At 51.3% G+C, this 17,566-nt stretch overlaps 1 protein-coding gene across 2 annotated transcripts; it reads right to left on the bottom strand.

Annotated features, from left to right (window-relative positions):
* Positions 1-3,932: 3,932 nt before the first annotated feature.
* Positions 3,933-13,139, bottom strand: TMEM128 (transmembrane protein 128). Of its 2 annotated transcripts, XM_007529214.3 has the most exons (5): positions 12,984-13,139; positions 9,922-10,063; positions 9,362-9,520; positions 6,806-6,914; positions 4,722-4,881 (listed from the first exon to the last, which is right to left on the bottom strand). In XM_007529214.3, the coding sequence occupies exons 1-4, from the start codon at positions 13,078-13,080 to the stop codon at positions 6,815-6,817; spliced, it is 498 nt and encodes a 165-aa protein (XP_007529276.1). In that variant the 5' UTR covers positions 13,081-13,139; the 3' UTR covers positions 4,722-4,881; positions 6,806-6,814. The 2 variants fall into 2 exon arrangements, with proteins under 2 accessions (XP_060044319.1, XP_007529276.1); XM_060188336.1 differs by lacking the exon at positions 6,806-6,914 and having other exon boundaries at positions 3,933-4,881.
* Between the last annotated feature and the right edge of the window lie 4,427 nt (positions 13,140-17,566).

Consider the following 17,566-nt stretch of genomic DNA (forward strand, 5'->3'; position numbering starts at 1 on the left):
CACTCTGCCCCCAAACCCTCTCTGAGCAGACCCCACTCTGCCCCCAAAACCCTGAGGAGACCCCACTCTGCCCCCAAACCCTCTCTGAGCAGACCCCACTCTGCCCCCAAAACCCTGAGCAGACCCCACTCTGCCCCCAAACCCTGAGCAGACCCTACTCTGCCCCCAAACCCTGAGAAGACCCCACTCTGCCCCCAAACCCTGAGAAGACCCCACTCTGCCCCCCAAACCCTGAGCAGACCCCACTTCTGCCCCCAAACCCTGAGCAGACCCCACTTCTGCCCCCCAAACCCTGAGCAGACCCCACTTCTGCCTCCAAACCCTGAGCAGACCCCACTCTGCCCCCCAAACCCTGAGCAGACCCCAATCTGCCCCCCAAACTCTGAGCAGACCCCATTTCTGCCCCCAAACCCTGAACATACCCCACTCTGCCCCCCAAACCCTGAGCAGACCCCACTTCTGCCCCCAAACCCTGAGCAGACCCCACTCTGCCCCCAAACCCTGAGCAGACCCCACTCTGCCCCCAAACCCTGAGCAGACCCCACTTCTGCCCCCAAACCCTGAGCAGACCCCACTCTGCCCCCCCAAACCCTCAGCAGACCCCATTCTGCCCCCCAAACCCTCAGCAGACCCCACTTCTGTCACTGACAGTGCCCCTATTCCCGTAGGCCCCTGTCCAGGCTGCCCCCTCACACCCATGGGCTCCTCTCTGGCCTCTGTCCCCCTTGAGGTACCTGAGTTCCCACCCTGCTCCCCCGCTGTCCGTCCCCTGCCTGCCAGGTGGAGGGAACCTTCTTGCCCCCCGCCCAGGACCGCCAGCCCGCTGCTCCCCGTGCCACACCTGCAGCCTCACTGGCACCGCGGCCAGGCAGAGAGGACCCTCCCCACTGGGGGTGGGGGGCCTGGAGCCACAGCCAAGCCCTGGAGCCGGGGCGGGGCCGGCCTGACTGCGGGCCCAGAGGCAGGGGAGGAGTGTCTTGTGTGTCCTTGTAGGTCTTTCTGGGTGTGTCTGTCAGGTGGGACATGACACAGGTGAGCGAGTGTCTCTCCATAACGCAAAGATGTGCCCGACAGTAGCTCTTTCTGGGCCCCCCTGGGGGGGTGCTGGTGTACCCCACCACCCACAGCCAAACCCTAGCACCTCCCGGCTCTCCCCAAGTTCACCGGCTCAGACGCCCTCAGAGAAGGTGCGGAAGGTTTCTGCAGAAGAGCACCGGGCGGTGCAGTGGACAGAATCTTGGGTCTTCAACATCGAGTTCCAAATTCAGTCCCTGCCACTGTGTGTGCCGGAGTGAGGCTCAGGGCCCTCTCCCCTTCCTTCTCCCTCAGGAATTAGTAAGTTTAAAACAGGACAGGCTGGATGGGGAGCCCCAGAGGGAAAGACACAGGACAGACCCCCTCCCTGCTGAAGCTCTGCTCTAGGCTCCAGACATTCTTGATTTTTGTGTTATTATTTTTTTCTTATCTTTATTAGATAGAGACAGCCAGAAATTGAGAGGAGGGGAGACAGAGAGGGAGACAGAGAGACACCTGCAGCCCTGCTTCACCACTCGCAAAGCTTTCCCCCTGCAGGTGGGGACCAGGGGCTCGAACCCGGGTCCTTGTGCCCTGTAATATGTGTGCTCACCCAGGTGCACCACCACCCAGCCCCATTTGTTTTGTTTTTTTACCAGACCACTGCTCAGCTCTGGCTTCTGTTGGTGCAGGGTATTGAACCTGGGACATTGGAGCCTCAGGTATCAGAGTCTTTTTGTATAACCATTAAGCTATCTACTCCTGCACAACATTCTTGCCATTTGAACAAGGATACCCACACTTTTTTTTTATTGCTGTTGTAGTTATTGTTGTTGTTATTGATGTTGTTGATAGATAGGACAGAGAGAAATGGAGAGAGGAGGGAAGACAGAGAGGGGGAGAGAAAGACAGACACCTGCAGACCTACTTTACCGCCTGTGGAGTGACTTCCCTGCAGGTGGGGAGCCGGGGGCTCGAACCAGGATCCTTGAGCCAGTCCTTGTGCTTTGCGCCACCTGCACTTAACCCACTGCGCTACCGCCCGACTCCCCACCCGCACTTTCAAACTGCAGGAGATGCAGAGAATTACAGGAATTGCACAGGAGCTGGGCAGTGGTGAAGCCAGTATATTACATTTATTTATTTATTTTTATTTACTAGAACACAGCTCAGCTCTGGCTGATGGTGGTGCTGGATACTGAACCTGGAAACTTGGAGCCTCTGGCAGGAAAGCAGTTTACACAACCACGTCATCTCCCCCCAAGCCCCTTGGGGTATCACACATATGAATGTGCTCCAGGAGTGGGGCTCAAGCCCATGGTTTCCACCTGCACGGGGTGGGGGGGAGCTTCATGATGGTGAAGCAGGTCTGCAGGTGTCTCTGTCTCTCTCTCTGTCTCCCCTCCCATCCCAATTTATCTCTGTCCTGTCAAATAAAATAGAAAAAAAAAAAAAAAGGAAAAAAAATGCAGTCAGAAGAGGCAGATTCTTGGCAGGGAGAGCAACCTATAACATATAAACAAGGTTGAATACACACTTTGACTCTGAGCTTAAAATTGTAACTTGAAGGGGGAAAGGGAGGACATAGCCGACCCCATGGCTGTGGGCAGACTTGGACACAGGGTCTTTGCCGGCAATGGAGTGGACTCACCAGGGTGGGCTTTTTTCCTGACCAGTAGACAGGAGAGTTGTATTCAGGGAGGGCAAGACAGCTCCCCTGCAGAGCGGCCCTGCTTCACCATGTTCATGGCCCAGACTCCTGCCCCGTGTGCCTGAAAAATGTCAGCTGAGGTGAAAACCCCACGACTACAAAGAAAGGGGAGACGATTTGGAGACACATCTGGAGAGGTGGCAGGAGCCCTCGCAGGGAGGCCACCTAGGGCGTGAGAGACAGGGGAGGCCTGGGCACTCTCCCCTGGCTCTGGCTGCCTCCAGCACTGCCACACTGACCCCCTGACCTTGGACTTGAGAGTCCCGAGGGTGAGAGTGAACCCTCCCCATTTTCAGCCCAAGGAAGGCACCTGGCGGTTCTCACGCTGGCCCCCGGGGGCTCCCCTCCTGCCCCTCCAGCTGGTCAGGAGAGTTGCCTCTCCTGTTCTAAGCTCTTGCGGCAAAGTGTCGTCTCATGTGTGCTTCAGACGCCTGTACTGAGTAGGCCCCAGGTGCGGGCCAGGCTGGGGACAAGAGCGGTGAAGCCCACGGGACACATCAAGGGCTGGGTGACCCGAGAGGCCTGGCAGGGGGCAGAGGCCTGCTTGCAGCTCACTCCACAGCTGGGGGTGCCCAGGCCTGGAGACGGCCTCGTGCTCGCCAGGTCTGAAGCTGCATGCCACCTCTCACGTCAGAGCAGAGGCAGCCCGAGTGCATCTGTCTTCAGTCCTTTCCACAGATGGCCCCGTCAGCGGCTCTGGCGGCAGCTACAGCCAGGAGGCCGGGAATGGCCTCGCTCCGTCGTCGCTGCTGCTGTGATCTGGGCTGGTCCACGATCCAGTCTGAGCATCACAGAAAGCTCACTCTTGAGAATAGGCATCGGGCCCTCAGCAGATGTGTTTTGTATTATTTTCTAATTTTATTTATTTTTCCTTTTGTTGCCCTTGTTGTCTTTTTTTTATTGCTGTTGTAGTTATTATTGTTGTTATTGATGTTGTCGTTAAGATAGGACAGAGAGAAATGGAGAGAGGAGGGGAAGACAGAGAGGGGGAGAGAAAGACAGACACCTGCAGACCTGCTTCACCGCCTGGGAAGCGACTCCCCTGCAGGTGGGGAGCAGATGTGTTTTCTGTGGACATATCTGTGTCTAAAAGGGCAAAGTCCCTCCGGAGAGCAGGCTGTGAAAGAGAGCCTCACCAACTAGTAAGGACAGCCGCCAACACCGACAGTGCAAAGGGTCCAAAGCTTGGAGTCACAGAAACCACAAGCAAGTTATAAAAATATTTTATTGAATTGGTAAAAAAAAACAAAACAAAAAACTCAGACATAGTTAGAAACCATTGAAAGCTCGAGTCAAACAAACGCTAAAAAGCTCAGTGATTTACACAATGGGATCTAAAGTGGTGAAAAAACTTAAATCACTTTCAGGCGGTCTTCTTGGCGAGCAGAATGAGGAGACAGTGAGCCTCCGCAGCATGAGCCTCCGCAGCTGTCAGCGGAGTGGGTTAAAGGCACGCGGCGTCAGCCCTCTCCACACACACCCAGATCCTCAACCAGGAACCGCTACCCCTCGGTTACATGAAACAACAAGGGCCCAGGAGACAGCACAGGCATTCAGCAAAAGACTCTCCTGCCTGAGGCTCTAAGGTCCCAGGTTCAACCCACACACCACCATCTGTCAGAGCTAGGCAGAGCTCTGGTAAAATAAAAGCGATTTAAAAAGTCATAAAATAAAATTAGCCACAATCTCTAAAACTCGGGACATATCCACTTCTACTGAAACTCTGTTCACAGTGGCCTGGGAGGTGGCCATGAGGTCTCGAGTTCGGTTTGAGTTTGGTTTGAGTGATGTCTGGTTCTTTCTCTCTCCTCCTAGTTTTCTCATTAATAAATAAAATCTTTTTTTGAAAAAATGATAAAAGAAACAAACAAACTTTGTTCGCATTTTCATACCGGTACCCTTTCCCCAGTGATGGGAACAGATTAACAAGAGTGAGTTAGATGTGCTTTCTGTTTTTGACTATTTCTATTTGGAAGCTGAAGAAGTCAACAATCACTTGAGTTTAAGAAGCGCAAAGGAGGGGAATTTATTCTGATTCCAGCCCCAGAGCCGTAAAGTTCACCTCTTTCCACGGAAGCCACTCGCTGCACAGGTGTGAAGACTCCAGTCCGCCCCGCAGCTCTGCCTGCGTGTGTTCGGCTGACGAGCCCTTCAGCCTGAAAGAGAAGCAGCAGCTCAGTCGCTGCCGGGCGTTACCTCAGCTGCCGAGCGGCAGAGCTCAGTTACCTGCACACGCTGCAACACGGCCTGGCTCCTGTGACCCTTTTTTTTTTTGGATCTTTTTTTTTCTTTTTTTTCTTTCTTTCCTTTTGTTGCCCTTGTTGTTTTACTGTTGTAGTTATTATCGGTGTTGTTGTTGTTGTTGGATAGGACAGAGAGAAATGGAGAGGAAGGGGAAGACAGAGAGGGGGAGAGAAAGACAGACACCTGCAGACCTGCTTCACCACCTGTGAAATGACCCCCCTGCAGGTGGGGAGCCGGGGGCTCGAACCGGGATTTGTATGCGGGTTCTTGCGCTTAGCACCACCTGTGCTTAACCCGCTGCGCTACGGACCGACTCCCACTCCTGTAACTTTTTTTTTTTACCACCAAAGTTATCACTGGGACTTGGTGCTGGCAGAACTCCACCATTCCCAGTGGCCAATATTCCTGTTTGTTTTTGATAGAGAGTAACACACACACACACAGAGAGAGACCTGCATTGCTCCACCACTGTGAAGTTCCCCTTTGCAGATGAGGACCGAGGGCTTGAACCTGGTGAGTGTCCTCTACCAGGTGGATCTCCTTTATCTATCAACACTCACATCAGGGCTCCAGGGCAGAGCCTATCTGGCAGAGCACATATCTTACCAGGCACGAGGACCCAGGTTCAAGCCCCTGCTCCCCATCTGCAGGGGGAAAGCTTCACGAGTGGTGAAGCAGGTGTCTCTCAGTCTCTCTCCTCTATCTCCCCACCCTTCTCAATTTCTGTCTCTGTCCAATAATAAGTCTAAAAGTATTTTACAAAATTAAAAAAAAAAAAAAAGCCCCAGTGTATGTAAAGACCTCGAGGACTAAGAGACATTAGCCAGAGGGAGGAGGGGTCGGGAGGGTGACACACACTAGCCAGCAGGGAGGGCCAGTGCTGCCCAGGGCCGGGTGGTCGCAGACACAGCACGGGGCTCCAGGCTCTCGTTTGGCGCACACACTTTTCCTTCCCCGGGCCCCTTGTGCCCAAAATGATGTCTGGGATCCATTTCCTCCAAGTTCTGAGCCAAGTGACTGATGTCGAGGGCTGGGCTACCTCTGTCATCCCACCCTGTCCTGAGGGGAAGGAGTCTTCTCCAGTTATCTGATTCTCCGCAAAAGGGCCCCACTGTCGGAGGCAACAGGGCCCCAGGCACACAGAGGCTTGTGGGGAGACTCGAGTTTGCCGGAAAGCACAGATGAAAGGGGGCCGTGTGCCATCCCGTCATCCATCCCGTCTGTTGTGAGGCAGCCAGGAGGGTAAGGAAAAAGGACACTCTGGGGGGGAGGATCAACTGAGTATTTTTACCCTTCTTTCTACACTGCTGTTCCTTCACCACCTGGTCAGGAGGTAGGTAAGCAGAAGCTGGTGGCCCAGGAGATGGCTCAGTAGGTAAAGCACTGGTCTCTCAAGCATAAGGCCGTGAGCTCAAATCCAGCATTGAATGTGTCAGTGATACTCTGATTCTCTCTCCCTCTCTCTCCTTCTCTTTCAAATATCAATATCTATAAATGGTCTAAACGTGAATTTACCTACACTGGAAGGTGTGAATGCTATCTTTGTGAGACTTTTGAAGGGCAGAGGACCTTCTAGAAGAAGCGATCACCACAAGCTAAATGACACTGGGCCGTGGGGAAATTCATATGGCATTTTTGCATCGAGTTACGTCACGACTTTTCCAGCAACTCAATGCAAGAGGGAAGGGGTCTCTGGGCTCAGCAGACGAACAGCACCTGTGAGAGCAGGACTGAAACAGTTCGCGAGGAGTCTGCTAAGGCCACACGAGCTAGCCCTTCTCAGGAGACAGCTGAAGGGTCACCGGCAGGAGCCACTCACTGTTCCAGGAAACGCACCTTGAGAAGTCAGCCAAGGAGTGAGATGAGCATGACGACGCCCATGAACTGGGTGAAGAGCAGCAGCGGCGTGAAGAATGACCACACGTGCCACAAGGCCACGTTGAAGCTGGAAGGGGAGAGACCAGAGGCGGCTGGCGGTGCCGGCGGTAACCTGCGGAGCCGCTCTGCAGCAAGCTCCCAAGAACCCCCCTCACTCAGCGTGGGACAGTCCTGTCAGCCAGCGGTTTCATAAGGACCCATCTATAAAGTCAATGCCTGGAGATGAAGAAGGAGGGGGAGGGGGAGGGGGAGGAGGAGAAGGGGGAGGAGGAGGGGGAGGGGGAGGAGGAGAAGGGGGAGGAGGGGGAGAAGGAGAAGAAGGGGAGGAGGAGGAGGGGGAGGCGGGGGAGAAGGGGGAGGAGGAGGAGGGGGAGGTGGGGGAGAAGGGGAGGAGGAGGGGGAGGAGGGGGAGGAGGAGGGGGAGGAGGAGGGGGAGGAGGAGGGGGAGGAGAAGGGGGGAGGAGGAGGGGAGGAGGAGGGGAGGAGGAGGGGAGGAGGAGAAGAAGAAGAGGAAGAAGAAGAAGAGGAGGAGGAAGAGGAAGAGGAAGGAGGAGGAGGAGGAGGAGGAGGAGAAGGAGAAGGAGAAGGAGAAGGAGATAAAAGGAGGGGATGCAGCTGGGGAGGCGGCTCAGTTGGTAAAACATCTCACTCGCACGCCTGAGGCCTCCACTGCCCCAGCTGCGTGTGCTTCATATGTGTGATGAGCCGTTTCTTAAAGTGCTTTCACACCTAGTGCCTGCTGACTCCCCGGAGACGGGCACCGACTGTGGCGTGGCTTAACAAGCCACGAGAGAAACACTGGCGCCAAGTCCGCCAAAAGGCCGTGTCTGCCAGGTGGAGTGCTGCTCGCGTTATCGTGTGCGCCAACCTGGCCGCAAGCCCCCGGCCCCCACTTCAGAGGGGGAGTGGCACCAGTGGTGGCACTGGTGGTGCTGCAGGTGTCGCTCCTTCTCTGTCTCTCCCTCCCTCCCTGTCTCTCTTCCTCGACCCAAGAAAACGGAAGGGGGGGGGAGGCCTCCGGGAGTTTCAGGGCTGTGGAGGCAGTGAACCCCAGCAATAATAAGAACAACAGTCATAATAATATAAGTAAAATATAATATAATAATAATAATAGGAGGTAGAATTGGCAGCGGTGGTGGTGGCAAAAGAGGCCTGGGCGGTGGCACAGTAACTAGGGTTCTGTATTTACAAGCATGAGGTTCCCAACTTGGATTACTGGCATCACACGTGCCAGAGTGAAGCTCAGGCGCTCTCGCTCTCTCGCTCTCTCTCCCCCTTATCTCAACCATTAACTAACTGAAAATAATGAGTGAGGATCCAGGAGACAGTGCGGGGTAGAGCACACCCTTTACCACACACAAGAACCCGGGGCTGAGGCCCTGGCTACCCTGTGGGAGCATCATACAAGAAGGGAGCTGGGGCCAGACGGTGGCGCACCTGGTTAAGTGCACATACCACAGTATGCAAGGACCTGGGTTCAAGCTCCTGGTCCCCACCTGCAGGGGGAAAGCATCACGAGTGGTGAAGCAGGGCTGCAGGTGTCTCTCTCTCTCTCCATCTCTATCTTCCCTTCCACTCAATTTCTCTGTCTCTATCCAATAATAAATAGAAGTTCTTTAAAAAAAAAAAAAGAATTAAAAAATATCTTTTTAAAAAAGAAGGAAGCTTCCCAAGCAGTGGAGTGGCACTGTGGTGTCTCTCCTCTCTAGCTCTCACCTTCTTAAAAAAGGAAGCCTGCTGGCAACAGAGGAATCCTGCAGGTGCAAAGTCGCAGCAAAAACCCTGGTGGCAAAAATCAGGCCATTCACAAACACAAAAGAAAAGAAAGAGGCAGGGGTACACAGCATAATGGTTATGCAAAGAGACTCTCATGCCTGAGGCTCCAAAGTCCCAGGTTCAATCCCCTGCACCACTATAAGTAAGAGCTGAGCAGGGCTCTGGTTAAAAAAGAAAAAGAAAAAGAAATTCACCCCCATCAGCCTGGCAGCGTTTCCCTGTGGGCAAGAAGGCAGGCGCAGGGGCGAGGACAGGCAGGAGGTGGCGGCAGATGCTGCCACAGCTCGCTTTCTGAGGGGGTGGCATTTCTGCCAGTGCTCACTTGGTGACAGTCCTTGCAAACACACCATTCTGCTCTTTCGAGTCTCTGCATGTCTGCTTCAGTGACTAAAAAAGCAAAAGTGCCTTTTCACTGTGTGCAGGATATGACCGCTTGTGTTTTTAAACTACTAGCTACACAAACAGAGAAAAAGGAGAATGAGAAGGCTGGGGAGACAGCAGGATGGTTCGGCAGAAGACTCTCCTGCCTGAGGCTCTGAGGTCCCAGGTTCAATCCCCAGCACCACCATCAACCAGTGAAAAAAAAGGGGGGGGGAGGCGTAGGAGGTGAGAGACTAGGAATGACAGGGAAGGCATTTTCCTGGATTCCTTTTTTCTTCTTTCAAGTTTCATATCTTGTAAATCAATCATGATGCGATTGGAAACGTGTCCCCATTAATCATTCCAAAGCCAACTTACCAAACACCTGCCACAATGAAAGTTGCAGTTGTGACGGGGATCAAGGCTGGGTACTTGGCATCATAATCTCCAATGCCGCAATACCACTCCAGATAGACCACGCAGTAGAAAGCAATCAGTAAGCTGACCAGCAACAGGGCCCCGCCACAGAAGAGCCAACTGCGAAGACAAAAATGACGCCAGGGCTGACAGCACCCGACACACTGGCCGGTGTCCAAGTTTTCATGAACAGCCTAAGGACCTCTTTCAAAAAAAATAATTCCCACTAGAAGCGTCCCAGAGGGACATCTACCATGATGTGACATGAAAATAAGACAAGCAGTGGCTGCACCTGGCTAAGTACATGTGCTACCATGAGTAAGGACCCAGGTTCAAGCCCACCAGTCCCCACCTTCGGGGGGGGGGGAGGAAGCTTCAGCAGTGAAGTTATTCTGTACGTGTTTCTCTCTGCCTCTCTATCCCCACATCCACTCTCAAGTTCTCTCTGTCCTATCAAATAATGTTTAAAAAAAAAAGAAAAAGACCTAGGTGCTTAACCTATAAAGCAACTGTCTTCTCACCTGCTCTTATACAAATTTTCTTGAACAGTCTTAAAGAAGTCAACGTAGTAGGTCACAGCGATGGATGCCAAGATCCAGAACCCGGAATGGATGTTAAGTCGTGGGAGAGGTTTCTCCTTTTTCTCGACGCTCACTGAGGTTTCTGAAAATTAGGGGAGATTCCAACGTAATGAACTACTGGGAGTGAATGAGGAAAAATAAACTATTTTTAAGTCAAATAAAATAACTCCCTAGAGCTTTCTATAAATCAGACTCCCTCCCATCACAGCACCAACATGATCTGGGAAACCCTCAGCACCTTGTGTGAAGAAATAGCAGGCACCTCCGAGAACAACTTCACTACAGGAGATCCTCCTCTCCCCCACCCCACCCCCCACCCCCGTCAATGCATTCTGAAATTAAGGCTACATATTTGCTCTTTCAGGATGATGCCATCTGGTGGCGTAGACATATCAATATTACTATGCTTCATATTTCAGCTAGGGAAGTAATTAGTCCTCAGGAGTAGACAAACATCAGAGCACAAAATAGATTTGTAATATTTATTTTTTTAAATATTTTATTTATTCATGAGAAACATAGGAGGAGAGAGAGAAAGAACCAGACATCACTCTGGCATATGTGCTGCTGGGGATTGAACTGAGGACCACATGTGTGCCAGTCCAGTGCTTTATCCACTGCTCCACCTCCCAGACCACTGTAATATTTATTGTGATATTTATTTAATAAATTAAATATTTATTTAATATTTATTTATGTGATTTATTTTTCTTTCTATTTTTATTTGACAAGACAGAAAGAAATTGAGGGTGGGTGGGGAGAAAGATAATCAATCACCAGCAGACCTGCTTCACTGCTTGTGAGATGCATCCCCAGCAGGTGGGTATCGGGGGCTCGAACCCAGTCCTTTCACATGGTGATATGTGTGCTTAGCCAGGACCCCTTTTGTTTTTTAATTACTACTCATAACAACATATTTGAATTAGTCCTAAGATGATCCCTTAGAACTGCACTCTCTCTCTGTTCATGTAAGAACGACTGGCATAAATCTGAAGTTTCCCTGCTTTGGGGCTGTCAGGGAGGGGTGTGTGTGTGTGTGTGTGTGTGTGTGTGTGTGTGATACAAATTCTGCAGAATACTCTCAATATTAGTCAACCAGCATCCCTGAGTGTAGTGTTTCTACTTATTCATTTACCTTTCTATATATAGTTTATTTTCTAATGAAAGGGAGACGCAGAAAGATACAAAGAGACCAGAGCCTGGCTCAGCTCTGGCTGATGGTGGTGCTGGGGCCTGAACTTGGGACTCTGGAGCCTCAGGTACGAAAGCCTTTTTTGCCTAACTATGTTGTTGCCTCCCCCACACTTGTTTATTTATGGATTGGTTTCTCTTTGAATGGAGCCAGTGAGCTACAACACACAGGACAGAACCATTCGGAAAGAGAAGCCCATCTCTTCCAGCTCCCATGAGCTCAACTCCTACCGCACACACGTCGCACCTTGTGCTTTGTGGCCCAGCGACTGCAAACCACAGCCTGTTCCGCACACACCCTTTGAAGTCGTCCGCCCTTGGCACCGAAGCCTGCGCCGGTGTCGAGCGTGCAAACCAGGGGCATTGAAGCAGCCGGTCTGCACACCCATCCCGGCATGTTGGCGACATCGAACCCAAAAAGGTAGCTTTGCTCAGAAAGAGAACCGCAGGGAGTCGGGCGGTGGCGCAGTGGATTAAGCGCACATGGTGCAAAGCCCAAGGACCGGCGTAAGGATCCCAGTTCGAGCCCCCGGCTCCCCACCTGCAGGGGAGTCGCTTCACAGGCGGTGAAGCAGGTCTGCAGGTGTCTGTCTTTCTCTCCCCCACTCTGTCTTCCCCTCCTCTCTCCATTTCTCTCTGTCCTATCCAACAACGGCATCAATAACAACAACAATAAAACAACAAAGGCAACAAAAGGGAATAAATAAATAATTTAAAAATAAATCTTAAAAAAAAAAAAAAAAACAGGCAACGCAACGATTGCCACCTCAACATGCTTCAGCTCAGACTGTGTCCAGAGACTTCAGATGTGGAATGACAACCCTTCAGCTTCATTACTCGGGTGAGACCTTTCCTTTCATAGTACACTCTAATTTCATCTCAGGTGGTTCACTTTCTAACAAAGTCCCATAACCTAGATATACACCAGTTTCTGTGAGAGAGAGCGTATGTGCACACGTATCCATAAACTACTGCAAAATATATACCTGAAAGCAGAAGTGCACTAGAGTTTGCAGTGAGTATCCCCCTAACACTTCCTCTCCACTATTCCAAGCTTTGGGTACATGATTGCTCAACAATTTGTTTGGCTTCATATGTTAACTCTCTTTTCAGCCACCAGGTTCCAGATGCCACCAGGATGCTGGCCAGGCTTCCCCGGACTGAAGACCCCACCAATGTGTCCTGGAGCTCAGCTTCCCCAGAGACCCACCCTACTAGGGAAAGAGAGAGGCAGACTGGGAGTATGGACCGACTAATCAACGCCCATGTTCAGCGGGGAAGCAATTACAGAAGCCAGACCTTCTACCTTCTGCAACCCTCAACGACCCTGGGTCCATGCTCCCAGAGGGATAGAGAATGGGAAAGCTACTGGGGAGGGGATGGGATATGGAGATTGGGCGGTGGGAATTGTGTGGAGTTGTACCCCTCCTACCCTATGGTTTTGTTAATTTATCCTTTCTTAAATAAAAAATAAATTTAAAAAAAACAGGGCAATAAAAGGGGACAAATAAATATTTAGAAAAAAAAAGAGAAAGAGAGAAAGAAAGAAAGAATGAATGAATGAATGAAAGAGAACCGCGGGGGAGAGGTGTCATTCTGTGCGCTGTCACCCAACAGGAGCGACACCAGCTCTCCTCCACGGCCACCGAGGACCCTATCTGACACTAAATAAACATCAGCAGCCGGCCATGGCCGGGCCCGGGCCCTTCCTGCGGGGCGGCGGGGCGGCGGGGCGGCGGGGCGGCCGTTTGCGGGGCCCTCGCCCCCGGGGACCCCGGCGCTGCGCAGAGAAGCCCCGGAGAGCGCCTCACCCTGCCCGGCAGAGTCCCCGCGGTCCAGCAGGGCCTCGGCGTCCGGCAGGAGCAGGTGCCGCCTCCGCAGCTGCTCTCGGGCCCGCGTAGCGTCCATCTTGGCGGCGCCTAGCGACGCGGCGGAAGTGACGTCTCACCGCACTTCCGGCGCCGCCTCCCGCGTCCCTAAATCATTGACACCTTAAGTTAAGGATTGTAGGATCCAAAAGTAGGACTTTCAGCCTCTTAGCTTCTGGGCTCAGGTTTGCAGAAGAAAAAAAAGTTGAATCTTAACAGCGGAACCTTTTCCGGAAGTCGACCGAATGTGGTCAAGCTACGGAAGCGCATGTGGACCAAGCTTACCGGGCGGCGAAACGCAGACTCCCTTTGGAGTAGCTGCTGCCTCTCCTGTGCCAAAGCATCTAGCCGATGACATCTGCTGTGCAAGTCAGGCATCCAAGTTCGACATCCTCGAGGAAACACTCATGAAAGTGTTATCTGATATCTGATTACTGTAAAAAATGGCGACTAATCCCTAGCACTGTAAAAACGGTATCATCTGTTTTCCATCTACACCATGCCTCGGCCTCGTGTGAGCTTAATGTGCAGCTTGGCAATACGAGAATCCGGCATGAAGCCCAGCCAGTCTATCTTGGCGTTACTCTCGATTGCACCCTGTCATTTCACGAACATCTCATAAAAACTGCAGCAAAGGTGGGCGCGAGGAGTAACATCATTGCAAGACTGGCCAGCTCCTCATGGGGCGCGAGCGCTTCCACACTGCGATCATCATCTCTGGCATTATGCTATTCCACTGCAGAATACTGTGCCCCAGGATGGTTCCGTAGCCCCCATGTCCACTTGGTCGATTCCAAATTATATTCCTCCATGAGGATAATTTCTGGAACCATCCGTTCCACCCCGGCTCCATGGCTGCCAGTTCTTAGCAACATCGCCCCGCCAGATATTCGTCGGGATGCGGCATCATCTAAGTTCATTTCCCACGTCTACGCTCCACCGGACCTACCAATATAGGCGGATATCTTCGCCCACCCTGTCCAACACTTGACGTCTCGTCACCCAATCTGGTCCCCTACGCCTACACTGAACGTCTTTCTCTGTTCCAGACTCTTGGAAACAGAGTTGGCAGTCAGCTGAGGTCAAGAACAAACACCTCATCACAGACCCCTGCGAGCGTCAACCCGGCTTTGACCTAGCACGTTATGATCGGGCCCTCCTCAATCGCTATCGAACAGGCCATGGCCGGTGCGCCGCTATGTTCCATCGCTGGGGAACCAGAGACGACCCGAACTGCCCCTGCGGCTCCAGACAGACTATGACCCACATAGTCAACGACTGCCACCTCTCCAGATTCAAAGGAGGTCTCGAAACTTTACATCAGGCTCAACCTGACGCTGTTGACTGGCTACGGAAGAAGGGCAAACGCTAGAAGAAGAAAAAGTCCCCAGCCGCTTTCCTGCCCCTTCTTCTCTGAGGTCGCCCTGGTAGGCTCCAAAGGGCCCCAGGCAGCCGGGAGAGAGAGAGAGAGAGAGAGGAAAGGCCTGATTGGGACTCGTTGGGCATGAATCACATCTCTGGGATTCCTCTTCTGCACAAGGACTCTATACCCCAATGAAAAGCACCCCTACTTGGTCCGGGGAAGAAGTCCCCTTCCCCTTCTTCTAACTTGTGAGAAACTGCTCCAACTTGGAGCTAGATGTCCTTTCCCAGGAAAAAAAGAGAAAAAAAGAAAAAGCCATTCTCCACGCACTCCCTTCCCCCATCACCACCATCCTAGTGTCCAAGCAAATGTGTGACCTGCCCCAAGTTGCTTGCTGATGGAAGCCCACCACCTCCACTGTGTACCTGTGAGCTGAGAGTCCACATGCAGCTGGCCTGGTTCTTTGCAGAAACTGCACCCCAACGTCCGATGCTCTGCGAGGGAGGCAGACACAGTGTCCTGAGATATGTTACTGTCAAGAGGGGCTAGAGAGACAGTGCACTGGGTAGGGAGCCTGCATTGTCATGCACAGCACCCCAGACTCCAGCCCCTGCACCACATGGGAAGTGCTGCCGTCTTGCTGCCCAACCCACTCACCCCACCCCTCACACACACACTGGAATGAAAAATTAAAAAGTGGCACAGCTATATACAAGATGCTGGGTATTATACAGCAAACCCTAACAAAGGGACTTTTCAAAGTTAACCCCATTACCAAATAATGTGATGATAACAATAACTATCCATTGTCTTCTTGAACCCTAAGACAGCAGGAACCTCGCATCTCCACTACAGAGCCTATATTTCCCCCAGTCCTGGAACCTTAGGATGGGGCCCACTTTCCTGCATGCTTCTCTCAATTCATATCAAATAATATTGCATCCGCCAATCACAACCTAATCAACGCAACGAGTGCCACCCCAGCATGCTTCACTTCAGACTGTGTCCAGAGACTTCAGGTGTGGAATGACAACCCTTCAGCTTCATCACTCGGGTGAGACCTTTCCTTTCATAGTATTCTCTGATTCCATTCCAGGTGGTCCACTCCCCAATAAAGTCCCCAAACCTAGATATAGTCCAGGTCCAGCATAGGTTCACCCATGCCCATAAACTAGGGGAAAAATATATACCTGAAAGCAGAAGTACACAATAGTCTGCTGTGAGTACCCCCCAACACTTTATCTGCACTATTCCAGCCTTTAGGTCCATGATTGTTCAACAATTTGTTTGGCTTTGTATGTTAACTCTCTTTTCAGCCACCAGGTTCCGGATGCCAGCTTGATGCTGACCAGACTTCCCTGGACTGATGACCCCACCAATGTGTCCTGGAGCTCAGCTTCCCCAGAGACACACCCTACTAGGGAAAGAGAGAGGCAGACTGGGAGTATGGACCCACCAGTCAACGCCCATGTTCAGCAGGGAAGCAATTACAGAAGCCAGACCTTCCACCTTCTGCAACCCACAACGACTCTGGGTCCATACTCCCAGAGAGATAGAGACTGGGAAAGCTATCAGGAGGGGATGGGATATAGAGATCTGGTGGTGGAAATTTGTGTGGAGTTGTACCCCTCCTATCCTACGGTTTTGTTAATGTCATCTTTCTTAAAAAAGAAAGAAAGAAAAGAAAAGAAAAAGAAAGAAAAATTAAAACGTGGCCCAGAGCTGCAGAATAGTGTTTGAACAAGGCCCGGTCCACCCCACTCCTTAGTCCACACACACACCAAAAAAAAGACACACAAAAGAACAAACATTCCTTGATATCTAAACTCCCAGTTTCCTGAAGAATGGGTCGAAAATAGGGCAGATTGGGCAACAAAAAGGAATAAATGAAAAAAGGAAAAAGTAAGAGCAAATGGAAGTTACATGAGAAACTTATCTTTATGCTTTCCTGTTTCAGGGCTCAGCTCTAGTCCTGTCTGTGTGAAGATGTGGACTCCACCTCCTCTGACCCTGAAAACCTATGGCACTCAGGACATGGGTAAAGCTATCTGTCTCCACCATACATATCTGTAGCCTGGCAAGAAACAGCAAGACTTATTCCAGACCCCAGTTCTCATTCCTGCTACAGCCATCATAGACACCTGCTGACACTTAAGAAGAAAAAGACTAGAATCCTCATAAAAGAACATTCTTGAACCCTGGAAGCCAAAGAGAGAGATGAATGTCAGCTTTTAAAAATTACCTCTTCTCAGCAGACTGGGAGTATGGATCAACCAGTCAACGCCCATGTTCAGCGGGGAAGCAATTACAAAAGCCAGACCTTCAACCTTCTGCAACCCACAATGACCCTGGGTCCATACTCCCAGAGGGATAGAGGGTGGGAAAACTATCAGGGAAGGGGAGGGGAGATGGAGATCCGGTGGTGAGAATTGTGTGGAGTTGTACCCCTTCTATCCTCCAGTTTTGTTAATGTCTCCTTTCTTAAATAAATAAATAAATAAATAAATAAAAAGAAAAAAGAAAGAAAATAGGGCAGATTAAGGAAAATGCAAGTCTGTTTACAACTAACACTGTCAAGTACCTTCCAACACTCTGCTGTGTTATGTGCTGAGAGTACTTGTGCTTTAACCACTCAAACATTGACAGAGCACCTGCTATGAGCTCGTAACACTGGGCATCACCTTCTAGGGAAACAAGGTGAATACAATGAAATGTTGGCCTCTAGCAGCTCCTGGACCAGAGAAGGCCACAGAGGTGGACAGCAGCAGAGTGCCGCTGAGCTTACACGTGTGCAGAAGTGTTGGTATGCATGAGACCCCTTCTGTTTCATTTGGCTTAAATCCCCCCTGCTTAACACTATTCTATTTACATAACCACTTCATTCTATTTACATAACCGCTGTTAACAAGCATCTCCCTCCAGGGCATTGGTTCAATCCCCACTGTTTCATGATATGTTTTTGCTCCACCCCCCCTCCTTGTCACACCCTGATCCCCTCTTTGTCACACTCTGATTTTCACCAGTCACTTTTCTCTCCACCCTCTCTATGTCACATCCTGTTTCCACCCTACTTGGCAAGTATATATAAAGACAGCATTGTGAGTTTTAGAGTACTGTACTGTACTTTGAGTTTAACTTAGCTCGTCTTAGATTGTGCTGAGTC

This window comes from Erinaceus europaeus, chromosome 3 (assembly GCF_950295315.1).
Source record: "Erinaceus europaeus chromosome 3, mEriEur2.1, whole genome shotgun sequence".
NCBI lineage: Eukaryota > Metazoa > Chordata > Mammalia > Eulipotyphla > Erinaceidae > Erinaceus > Erinaceus europaeus.